The sequence below is a fragment of the Engystomops pustulosus genome, chromosome 7 (assembly GCF_040894005.1).
Source record: "Engystomops pustulosus chromosome 7, aEngPut4.maternal, whole genome shotgun sequence".
In the NCBI taxonomy this organism is placed as follows: domain Eukaryota; kingdom Metazoa; phylum Chordata; class Amphibia; order Anura; family Leptodactylidae; genus Engystomops; species Engystomops pustulosus.
The window spans coordinates 49,223,675-49,236,393 of NC_092417.1; the positions used below are offsets into that span (position 1 = coordinate 49,223,675).

The window sequence follows — 12,719 nt, forward strand, 5'->3', positions numbered from 1 at the left end:
CGGCAAAAGACCCCAAGTGATATACCATAGATTGCAGGCAACACTCCAAAGTCCAAAGATCACTTAAAGGTGAAGTTTATAGTGGATGTGGCAACATTTCAATGTATGACCACCGTTCACAAGCAATCTCCTTGACCTCAAGATTAGAGATGAGCTAATCATCCAAGATTTGCTTTGTCTGAAGATTCACCAAATCTTCTGTTGTTGCTCTATTTCTACAGGTTTTTATTATTTATCCCTCTCTAGTCCATGAAAAGACCCTTTCTAGTTTACTTTTAAGATCAATCCTAAGGGATTTTTTACATTGGCTTTGTTTTTCACATCCTTGGTTCAGTGATTTCCACAGATGCCTCACAAAGCCATTGGGTGTTTTCACATTGGCTTGTATTTTCACTGATCCATTGTCCATGGAAAAAAAATGATGAAACATGTCCTATTTTTTCATGGATGTGGATCACCAAAGGCATAGAAGTCTATGGGTCCGCAAAAAAAAAAATGATGAAACATTAGTTTTTTTTACACTGATGAGGCTGAAAAGCCAGGTGTGATGTTTTCAAAGCAATGTTAAAACTTCAGGGGTTTTATTGCGGATATGGAAACAAAACAGATGCATTACGGAGACAAAACGGAAGAAAAATGGAGACACTACGGAGACAAAATACAACGGATGCACAACTGAAGATGAACATCAACGCCAATGTGAAAGATCGCTACGTTTCTGTTATTCTGTTTCTATCTCTCTGATATTCTATAGAAATCATCTATGTTTCCTGACAGTTAATAGAAATCTTTTCATGGTTACACAGTTGCACGGCTCGTTATATCACACGGCTCTGATTACTTTCTGTGATGCTAACGAGTCCTGCACCAGTGTGACCATGGGAAGATTTCTATCCATTGGCAGGAAACATAGAGGCTTTCAATAGAATGACAGCAAGCAGAGATATGGAAAACCGTTAGGAATTGATACAGAAAGTAAACTGGAAAATTGTATGTTTTTTCATTATATAAACAATAACATTTATATGATGAAATTGGATTACCCCTTTAAGTCTGGCTTTGTGCATCTGCTTTGTATTTATAATGATGGTCATATGTATTGCCCTCATTAATATATGTGGTGTTTTTTACCAAAAAGTCACAAACAGCCCCAAGCTATTTCCCACACCTGGTAGAGGGCAGGTGATTCACCAAAATCTGCTTTTACATCTGGAAAACTCAGGGAGCAATGCAGAAAACTTGATCATGGTGAACTTTGAAGGAAAGCTGTCTTTGGCGTTAAAAATGTGTACATGTGCCATAAAAAGTCACTAATAAAGGAGAAAAACATATGTCAAGGTTTTGCTACATGTGCCCCATTGTTGTCAGAAATTAAGAGAATGTTTATATTGCTACAATGAAAGTAACCCCTGCGTGGTGTAGAATTTTGCAATACCGTATATACTCGAGTATAAGCCGAGGCCCCTAATTTTACCACAAAATACTGGGAAAACCTATTGACTCGAGTATAAGCCGAGGGTGGGAAATGCATTGGTCACAGCCACCCCAGTGTATATAGCCAGCCAGCCCCTGCCCCAGTGTAAATAGCCAGCCGCCACTGCCGGACAGATCGCACAAAAGATATACAGGGGTCGCCGGAAAGGTGAGTTTAGATATATTTATTTTTTTGACTCGAGTATAAGCCGAGTTTGGGTTTTTCAGCACATTTTTTGTGCTGAAAAACGAGGCTTATACTCGAGTATATAAGGTAATTCAATAATGCACTGCTCCACTCCACCACTCCACCACCGGGCACGGCCTCCAGGCAACCCAATGTGATCTATGGTAGGAAATAGTCACAATTCCTGACAGTGTGCCTGGAATTACTACTATATCAAGGCTTTTATGCCAGAAAATGTACAGTCCACCCTATTGTACCCATTCATGTAGAGTAGCTGTATAAAGCATGAAGGACAATTAAAGCTTTTTCCTAATAGAGCAAGTAAACATCAGCCAACCATATGACTTAGGTAAAGTTTCAGAAACTGTAAATATGTTTGTGAAATTAAAGCATTTTTAACATTACACGAAGAAGTATTTGTCTACTTTAACCCATAGCCAATCAGCTCAATGACAAAATCAGTTCGGGCTAAATATGTCTATTTTGAGGTTATAAAGTGTCAATCGTTTTTTAATACTGTGATTGTGTGAAAGGTATTTGTGTTCCTTACATTCTACATTCATGCAAAATCCTTGCTGATGCATTTTTATCAAAGGAGATTTTAGCGCGGCATGAATTACGGAGAGATTTGGAGCCTTGTTCAGCGGGAGGCAGATTGCAGTGAGGAGAGGCAGCGGGGGACAGTGGTTGGTTAAGTGAAACATAAATAATCAGAAAGTCTTCCTGGCTGTATAACAGCTGAAGAGCTCTTTGTTTTAATGGTGTTATTCACTTGCAGACTGTAAACCTAAAATCTGATTATGCTCAGCATATGTCGCCCCAGCCACAACATTTGTCAATGTCTTTACAGACGACAGCTTCTAGATATGGAGATTTGGCACCTCAATACAAAACTTCCTACTCTTGATACAAACTCCCTACAACAATTTTATGCTATGCAGCATGAGGGCTCCCCGTTGCATCAAAGCCATTTGTACCTACTAAGCACCAAGGCTTTGCTTGTGTGCCGGTGTACGATTGCCCCGCTGCTGCTTTTTCGCAGTGGCAAACATCAAGAGGCTTCTGCCTCTTGATGTATCGGGGCAGGCGGTTGTGCAGGCTCTGATAAATATGCCCATCAAGTCAAGTGAAGCCCTTCCCCATTCCTTAATAGTTTTGTAGCTGTAATTCTGACCAATACCATGAAAATTCTTATATACTCTTAGATTAGGCCAATGATAATAATAGTCTCTATTATACTGGTTATCTAGGATTAAGAACAAGGACAGATTTAGCAATCCTGGTACCGCAAGCAAATTATGAATGGGTCCCCTATAAATGTTTCAACTACAGATGGGAGAGCATGGAGTCCGGTGCTCCCTTCCGTGCCATATTTGTAAACTGTATTGGCATCCAAAGGATACCAATATAGCTGAAAAAACAAAAAAGGGGGGGATTAAATGTGTGAGGTAAAACTGTTCTAGTTGTCCACAGAAATTAATCAGAGCTCAGCTTTCATTTTAAAAACAGCTTTAGGAAAAAGAAAGCTGATCTCAGACACTTCTGATAAATCATAGAGAGGATTCACCATCTTGATGTTGACAAAACTGGCGGTTTTTGTTAACAACTAATCTGGGACACTCGGAGCCTGATTCATCTGCATAGGGTGCACTAAAACGTCAATGATTAGAGTCCTTAGTACAATCTGTGTTTCTCTAGTGTATTAAAGGGATAACCTGCAATACCAGACATGGCCTATAGACAAAAATGGGTGCTGTTTCCAGACACAATTTTTTTCCCTATGCTGTATAAGCTCATTTTCCGACACCATATAATAGTCATTTATGTTGCTATTGAGTTAAGATTACTATGGTACACTATGTCTATAAATAGCCTAACCTGTTTAATAGAATTCATATTTGAGAACCCAATAAAGCATGACGTTCTGCAACATTTATTCAAAAAGGCATTCCCATGGACCCCCATAGCCTGTGTCATTAGTAACAAATTGCCTCACATGGCTCAGTCTATCACTCATGTCTTCAAGCCCACACCATCCAGAGACCCAATACATCAACTGTTGACATAATTATGTTTATTAGACAAATGTGCACTGCTAACCCAAATATCAAACACTCCATCTTATCTTGGGCAATCCTATTAATTTGAGGGGCAAACAGCCAAGTAATAATAAAAAACCAAGTTTATATTAAAGTGAAAAATACAACAAGTTGTGGTGCAGTGAGGCTTGAAGGCACATCTACACATCAGTCATCCAGACAGTTTTATTCTCTTCTGTGCAATTTGCTCCAATGATTCCCAAAATCTATGAAGAATAATGACTTGCTCTGTTGCTCCTTACTGAACCGAATTACCAATCATTACCAAACTGTCCAAAATTTCAGCTGCAAGATTGGTTATGTCTCTGCTATTCTCAACTTGAGGCTGCACAGAGCATGGTGTGCCCGACTCAGGTCTACGAGAGGTCCAGAACTGCACTAAATCCTGCGGCTGAATCTGGCACAGGAACTAGGTAATGTACAGGCATGTTGTGCCCCCGGCGCAACACCGGCCCACCCCCACATCCCAGCACATCCCCTTCCCGCACAAGTTACGAAGAAGGCAGAAGAGTCACAATTCCCGTCTCTGCACCAAATCACGGCCTGTATGCTAATAGTAAGCCGTACAAGCCGTGATAAATTCCCCCATTGTATATATTTAGACAGCTGTTGACAAAAACTCCTCATATATGAGCACCCGTGGTGCAAAATCTGGAACCTCCAGTGATCAGCCTTCATAAACTATAGTCAGAGCCTTAAATACCCAACTCCATCCATTAAGTATAAGCTGCCATCCATGCAGGCGAATACTCATATGGACGGAGCTGCCTGCTTCATACTTAAACCATTGTATAGATGTCCACGCTTTCTGCTGATTGGCTGGGGCACAAGGCAGGGCCGGCTCCAGGTTTTAGTGGGCCCCTGGGTGACAGAGCCTTAGTGGGCCCCTCCTTGGACCGCCCTCCAGTGGCCACACTGTGCCCCCTCCCCCTGCGGACACACTGACCCTGGGGACACACTAATCCCCCCCCCCCCCGGGGACACACTGATCCCCCCCCCTGCGGACACACTGAGCCCCCCCCCCTCCCCTGCGGACACAATGACCCCCTCCATACACATTGAACCCCTCCCCCTGTGGACACAATGACCCCCCCTGCTGACACACTAACACCCCCCTTCCTCTCCCCCTGTATACACACTAACCATCCCCCCCCACCCCCGCGGTCACCCTGACTCCCATCCGGAAAAGAAAAAATAAAAAATTTACCTTTCCTGGTTCCCCCGGAGCAGCGCCTGCAGCTGTCTTCGGCCTGGGCTTCCCGTACGCGCCGGCTCTGAAGCCGGCACACGTGACCCGATGACGTCATCATGTGCGCCGGCTTCAAAGCCGTCGCATACCCTGCGGAGCGCTGCATCGTAGGAACCGGGACAGGTGAGTTGTAGATTCTGCCTCTATGCTGCGCTCCCGACCAGCGCAGCATAGAGGCAGAAAAGTGATCGATCCCGATGGTGATCAATTGTACCAGTGTCTTATAGCGACACTGGTACAATTGATCCGGGGGCCCGAGTGGGCCCCTCCAGTACCCCAGCACTTGCCCGGGTTGGCCGGGTGCTGGCGCCGGGCCTGGCATAAGGTGTGGCATCCTAATATCCTATCAAATATTTATACATCATTGGTAGTATAGAAACGTGACGCCTTGAACCCCTTAATGTCGTTCTATGTTACAGTAAAGCACAGTGTTGGTAAAGGGCTATCCACTATAGCAGATCTTTCGCAGATTCTATAACATTTCCTTTTAAAATAGAGCAAATATTTTCTATGGAGACTTAAGTTCAGTATTTTAACCTGGGCATTAACATTTAATTTAATTCATCTGCCATATACAGTACATACATTTCTTCAATTGTATGTTATTGAAAAATGTTCCTGCGTGAAGATAATTTCCCATAAATTTAACCCCATGGTCCCTTAGAAATAAGATAGTTGTCCTTGGATACGACCAACCCCACACTCCTCCAACAGTGCCTAGAAATGCACTTTTGAGGACAGGGCTGATGTCAGCACTGGATATACCCGGGCAAGTGCTGGGGCCCAGAGATGCTAGGGGGCCCACATAACGCTTTACATAAGGGATCCAGGGGGTTGAGGGGTGCTGTATCTAATGAATCCTTAGGCTATAAGAGTGGCTTTAGATAAAATACCAATCTGGGGGATGTATATAACCATGAGGAGGATGATAAACTAGGGAATATTTAATGGAACAAGAGACTGTTTTAGTTTCTGAAAAGTTTGCTGCAAAGGGGCCTACCATGGCTCTGTCGCCTACTGAAACCTGGAGCCGACCCTGTTTGAGCAACCTGACCACCAGGATTCAGTGCTCATTACCACAGGACTACTGTGGGACATTAAGTAATTCCTGGACATTTCATATGCAAAACCCATTAGTTTCTTAATGAAATCATTTTAGCAGCAGTGGTTGTATCCAAGGACAACAATTTCTTTTTTCTAAGGCAAAATTATCTTCTATGGGAAAATATCTTGACACTGGTACATATATTTTTTTTTATTTTGTGCAATTGAAGAAATGTTTATATATGGCAGATGAAGAAAATTAAATGTGAATGTGTGGAGGAGAATAACCCTCTGAAGATGCAAAAGATAATATAAATGGAACCCAAAGACTAATTTTCAAAAATCTATTTTTTCATGTACATGCACAATGTTCTGTAATTAGACACTGCTGTGAAAGTAATTATGCAGTTTGAAGATTGTTTTACCTAGTATGGCCACCACTTCTTCATCTTGGATGACTTCCAATGATCCTGACACCACAAAACAGAGAGCATCCACGCTTTCCCCAGCATGGTAGATGAGGTCACCTGGAGCACAATGAATTGTTTGAAACTCCACTGCCAAAGCACGTAGACAGCCATCACTGGCAAGACGGAAAGCTGGATGCTCATTAAAAACTTTCCGATTCAGATGCACACAAATGTCCGCTCTCATGTCCTTGGGACATATTGCAAGAACCTACAAGAAATAAAAAGTAATAATAAGAACAATGATAATAAAAGACAAGTCCTAAATACTTCAAATAAATGTACATGCATGAATGTGTGTGGCTGGATGGAGTGACTGTGCTGTTTAACACAATGGGGGTGTTACCCGAATTATTCCAATTTGCGCGGATTTCCCCTGAATTGCCCCGGGATTTTGGCGCACGCTATCGGATTGTGGTGCATCGGCGCTGGCATGCACGCGACGGAAATCGGGGGGCGTGGCCGAACGAAAACCCGACGGATTCGGAAAAACCGCCGCATTTAAAACAAAAACTGTGTTGCGGAGCTTGCACTTACCTTCACTAGGAATAGGCCGGTGAACTTGAGCGCGTTCAGATGCTTTTCAGCGCAGCAGCGCCACCTGGTGGACGTCGAAGGAACTGCCTTAATAAATCCCGGCCGGACCCGAATCCAGTGCAGAGAACGCGCCGCTGGATCGCGATTGGACCGGGTAAGTAAGTTTATAAAGTATAAAAAAAATTAGAAGTAAGTAAACCTGTCATATGTAGTTGTGACTTTTTTCTATATCACCACATTTAAAAGTAAGAAGAAAAGTCAGCAAAGTTTAGCAAAAGAAGGTGAGTACACGTTATTTTGTTGACTGGAGTATAAGCCGAGTTTTTCAGCACATTTTTTGAGCCTGGAGCCCCTCGGGCTCATTTGCATACAGTCCTTCATCCTGGTGGTACGAGTCCTTTAAGGGAAACCTACCATGAAAAAATCTACCATCAGAAGTAGATCCTGGAACCTAGAGTGAAACTTTATTTTAGTAATCTGTAAATTAACTGCAGAGGCTACTGGGTCCTGTGTACTATCTGGCCAGGCATCGGGAGCTAAGGCTACTCCACACTCCATTAGCCAATTTAGGTTAAATTCAGGGATTATTACATTACAGATTAGGGCAGAGACAGGCAGGAGGAATATACCATCAGGCCTACTCATGGTAGTAGATTCCTCATTGTAGGTTTCCTTTAATGAAGTTATGTCCCAATTGTCATGAAGTTATTCAGAAATAACCTCATTAAGTGGGGTTTCCTTGAATCTGGAAAACTTACAGGAGCCTGGGGTAAGAAGTAATATTTGGGCAGTCACAGGACCAACTTTATCCAATGAGGTGACCTCTTCAGACCAAGAGACAACACAGGATGTGATTATGTGTTAATAATTTTTCTAACCCTGGCAAATGGCTCACATGTATAAAAAAAACTGTTTAAGGGTAAGATTATGATATGCTCATGTAGGTGTCCATGGTGTCTAGAGGTTCTCATTGTGCCTAGTCTGTTGGGGCTCAGGGTCCCTAACAAATATACAGCATCATACATGGCACATGGTAGTTTTGGGTCTATTACAGATTTTGCATAGGTTATATTACAGCTTCTTCCTGTGATATCCAGTAGTAGTGTAGTGCACTGTAGTTCCAATCCCTTAAGGTATAGTCAAACTACAGACCCAGCAGTCTTTCCTGAGCAGAAGGTTCTGCAATGTGCAGCTGAGCAGTTGCTGCCATTGACAAGATATATTGGGGGTCATTTACTAAGGGCCCGATTCGCGTTTTCCCGACGCGTTACCTGAATATTTCCGATTTTGCGCCGATTTTCCATGAATTGGCCCGGGATTTTGGCGCACGCGCCGGATTGCAGCGCATCGGCGCTGGCATGCACACGACGGAAATGGGGGGGGCGTGACCGAACAAAAACCCGGCGGATTCAGAAAAAACGGGACTCGCGCTTACCTTCACTTGGTCCGGCTTGGTGAAGATCAGTGCATTCCGGGGAACTTCAGCGCAGCAGCGCCACCTGGTGGACGTTGGAGGAACTGCCTTAGTGAATCCCGGCCGGACCCGAATCCACCGCAGAGAACGCGCCACTGGATCGTGAATGGACCGGGTAAGTAAATCTGCTCCATTGTGTTCTCGCCAGGAGAGAGCAATGTATATAGAGAAAGCACTGAAAGAGCAGTAAAATGAATCACCCATTTCTAAAATTCTCATTCTAGTTCAGGAATGTACCATCCCCAATACAAGGCCCTCTGGATGCTGGGATTATTTAGCAGCTTCTTCTTTTATGGTTTTATTTTTGTATCCTTGTGCTTAATATGAGACAGCTGTTAAATGAATTATTCAGGAATCATTAAAAAAGGCAATTTATTAGCACATTTCATTCCCAAAGGATCTCAAAAGCAATTTTGTTTAATTCCTGTCACATGATTTTGCAAGGCATCAATACGTAAAGAAGCTCTCTAGCAAATTTTCTTTCCATCGATGCAACCCTTATTATAAAAGTGCTATGTGTGGGAAATACTTCCCTATAGTCAGCATCTTGACAGTTAGATTTCTATACTGTATTTTATTGATCCCATGATTCCTTCACATAGCATCACATGGACAGTGAGATACTGTTCCATACATGCCTGCTGGGAGGACAGTGTGACTATAATTTTCTCTACATCCTCCTACATATAGAGGGAGCAAGTATGATGCAGGAAGGCTGCACTGTCATCTTCCACATTATTACAGTAGCCTGTCTAATCAATGGTAGTAACTGTGCTCACACATGTGGAGAGTCTGTGAAGTACAGTCCAGGCTGTTTCATCATCAAGGAAGCCTGATTAATGACCCTTTGAGACAACAGAACGATATTCATCACCACGAGATACAGCATTTACACTTCTCATATCAATAGTAATAATTCCTTTATTTATATAGCGCACACAGATTACGTAGCGCTGCACAGAGCTTGCAAAATCAATCCCTGTCCCCAATCCAATCGACCTAACAGTATGTTTTTGGAGTATGGGAAGAAACCGGAGGACCAGGAGGAAACCCACGCAAACACAGAGAGAACATACAAACTCTTTGCAGATGCTGACCCTGGGACTTAAACCCAGGTCCCCAGCACTGTAAGGCTGTAATGCTAACCACTAAGCCACTGATGCCCTTTTTACTGTGAGCATTATTTATCCAATTTTAAAGGACAGCTATCACCAGATGGAGTGTCCTAACCAGACTGCTTATTGGTCTGGTTGATGGGGGGACTGTTTGTAAGACGTTTTCTTACCTCTTTATCAACGAAACATGCACTTCGTAAAAGTGCCGAAGGAGCTCAAGCTGCCGCCATCCGGGCGGCTCTTGGCTTCCCCCGGACTTTAATCTATGCACACCCCCGCTGCAAGCCTCCACCTGAGCATGAAGTTTGAGGGGCGTGTGCTGTTTACTAGTTCCCCGGCCGGCGGCAGGAGGTGGCTTGCAGCGGAGGGCATGCATAAAGTAAAGTCCGGAGAAGCCGAGAGGTGCTCGGGCGCTTGGGTGCTCCGGCACTTTTACAAAGTTCCTATTTCGTTAATAAAGAGGCAAGAAAATGTCTTAAAAACAGTCCCCCATCCCCTAGACCGAAAGAGCAGTCTAATAAGGACACTCTACCAGCATTAATCTGGTAATAGATGTCCTTTAACTGTCTTTATCTCCATACTGTGAAATCACCAGTCATTCACTATGACTTCATTCAATGTCCCTATATTGTGTCATCAAGCTGTCCAATAACCATTTCCTATGTCTTCCATTTTATATATACAGAATTTAATGAGACATTTGTAATCATATGTCTCTGTTCTGTGAGAATATCTCGGCACTATAATCCGGTGCACATCATACCCATCAGATTCATTTTTACCCATAATGCAATCCATGAAATAGGTGGGATCTGGGAGATTTTCCCAGATTGGTTGTTGAAAAAAAATAAGAAAAGGCAAAATGCTGATGTGTGTCTTTACTGCATGATTACAACTGTATCTCCATCATCAGGATGTCAATACGGTTTAAAGTTCTGGCAGAATAGAGAGAAATGCAGAGAAATTCAATTTGGATCAGGGCCACACTTAAGGGACCACCCCCACACTGTTTTTCCAGATTTCTATTAAAATGGGTAAAACTGTCATAAAAGTTCAGTTTTCGGAAATGCAAATACAACCTGACATGTTCAAAAGAACGGATGAAATTCTATTTTTATAAATTCTGTGAGGTGACCACCTGCTATTGTACCCAGCGATAATATGTCCTCAGTCAGTCAATGCTGAATAAAATCTGATATGTATTCCCCCTCTATGTGTCCATACTTCATTCTGACAGGCATTATGGAGAATATGCCATATATTTCAGGTAAATTGCAGACACTATCTATGTAGGTGTTTTGTTGTGTGTGTTTACGAGGAAGCGAATGAGAACTCAGCTTCAACTTCAGCTGCATCTACTTCACCACATCAATACATAAACTAACATCACAATGAATGATAATAGGACTACGATACAAATTGTCATCGCATATCGTAGGAGTCACTTCTACTCGAAGACTATTACACCCTCTAGAACAATGGAAAGAAATAGAAAATTCTCCTAACATACAGCTCCAATCTTATTCACATTTCATATAATATTCCAAGTTTACATCTATAGTAACCTATGAGTAAAGACTGAGTTTGAGATTACAGAAGTCTATAAGTAAGAAAAATACTGTAATTAAAAAGAAACCTACCATGAAGAATCTACTATGGTGGTATTAGTATAGCTACGGCTGGCCTAGCTGGCACAGTGGCAGTGGTGTTAGCCTAGCTGCTGGTCTAGCTGGCACAGTGGCAGTGGTATTAGCCTAGCTGCTGGCCTAGCTGGCACAGTGGCAGTGGTGTTAGCCTTGCTGCTGGCCTAGCTGGCACAGTGGTAGTAGTGTTAACCTAGCTGCTGGCTTAGCTGGCACAGTGGCAGGGGCATTAGCCAAGCTGCTGGCCTAGCTGGCACAGTGGCAGTGGTGTTAGCCTAGCTGTTGCCGTAGATGGCACAGTGGCAGTAGTGTTAGCCCAGCTGCTGGCCTTGCTGGCCCAGTGGCAGTGGTATTAGCCTAGCTGCTGGTCTATCTGGCACAGTGGCAGTGGTGTTAGCCTAGCTGTTTCCGTAGATGGCACAGTGGCAGTGGTATTAGCCTAGCTGCTGGCCTAGCTGGCACAGTGGTAGTGGTGTTAGCCTAGCTGCTGGCCTAGCTTGCACAGTGGCAGTGGTGTTAGCCTAGCTGCTGGCCTAGCTGGCACAATGGCAGTGGTGTTAGCCTAGCTGCTAGCCTAGATGGCACAGTGTCAGTAGTGTTAACCTAGCTGCTGGCCTAGCTGGCACAGTGGCAGTGGTGTTAGCCTAGCTGCTGGCCTAGCTTGCACAGTGGCAGTGGTGTTAGCCTAGCTGCTGGCCTAGCTGGCACAATGGCAGTGGTGTTAGCCTAGCTGCTGGCCTAGATGGCACAGTGGCAGTAGTGTTAGCCTAGCTGCTGGCCAAGCTGGCACAATGGCAGTGGTGTTAGCCTAGCTGCTGGCCTAGTTGACATGCTATTCCCATGCACCACTGCTTCTCTGAGAGTTCTCTGAGGGTTTGTCAGTAAGTAAACCTAACAATGATTGGCTAGGACTTGGCTGGCAACCAGTTTAGACAATCACTGTTTAGTACTAAGGGGGGAAGGGTTGCCACTCTGTATGCAGCGCAGCTCCTAAAAAAGCACATTGAATGCGATTGAGTACGAGTGGGCAGGCACGCTCTCACTGACAGAGCCAGTGAGTTACAATCATGGCTTGGAGACAGGCGCACGTGTGGTGTGGTTGTGCATCATTTCCAGAGACATTCAGCTCACAGCTGTGAGCTGACTGTCGGACATTGCTGGTGATGGGAGGCAGCATTATTAGTGAAGTGGTGGGGGTCCCTTCAGGGAAACAGGTAGAAGCAGGATATAGACTCAAATCCTACATGTCCACCCTTTGCTTTGACAACTCCCTAACTCTTCCAGCTCTTTATCTCCTCATTTCTTCTGAAATCATAAGTGCAAGCCGGAAAAGAGAACCAGAGTTTAGCATTGGGCGAGGGCTCCCAAAATACTAACTTTGAGACTGCTATTGATGTATCACCAGAAGAACACCTCAATCCAAAGACTTCA

At 43.8% G+C, this 12,719-nt stretch overlaps 1 protein-coding gene across 5 annotated transcripts in view; it reads right to left on the reverse strand.

The window, feature by feature from the left end:
* Positions 1 to 12,719, reverse strand: part of KCNH5 (potassium voltage-gated channel subfamily H member 5) — a 259,762-nt gene that overhangs the window by 44,900 nt on the left and 202,143 nt on the right. For all 5 annotated transcript variants that reach the window (XM_072115836.1, XM_072115835.1, XM_072115834.1 and 2 more), the window contains one exon: positions 6,478 to 6,730. In XM_072115836.1, coding sequence (XP_071971937.1) covers positions 6,478 to 6,730 — 253 coding nt within the window. The remainder of the gene's footprint in view (positions 1 to 6,477; positions 6,731 to 12,719) is intronic.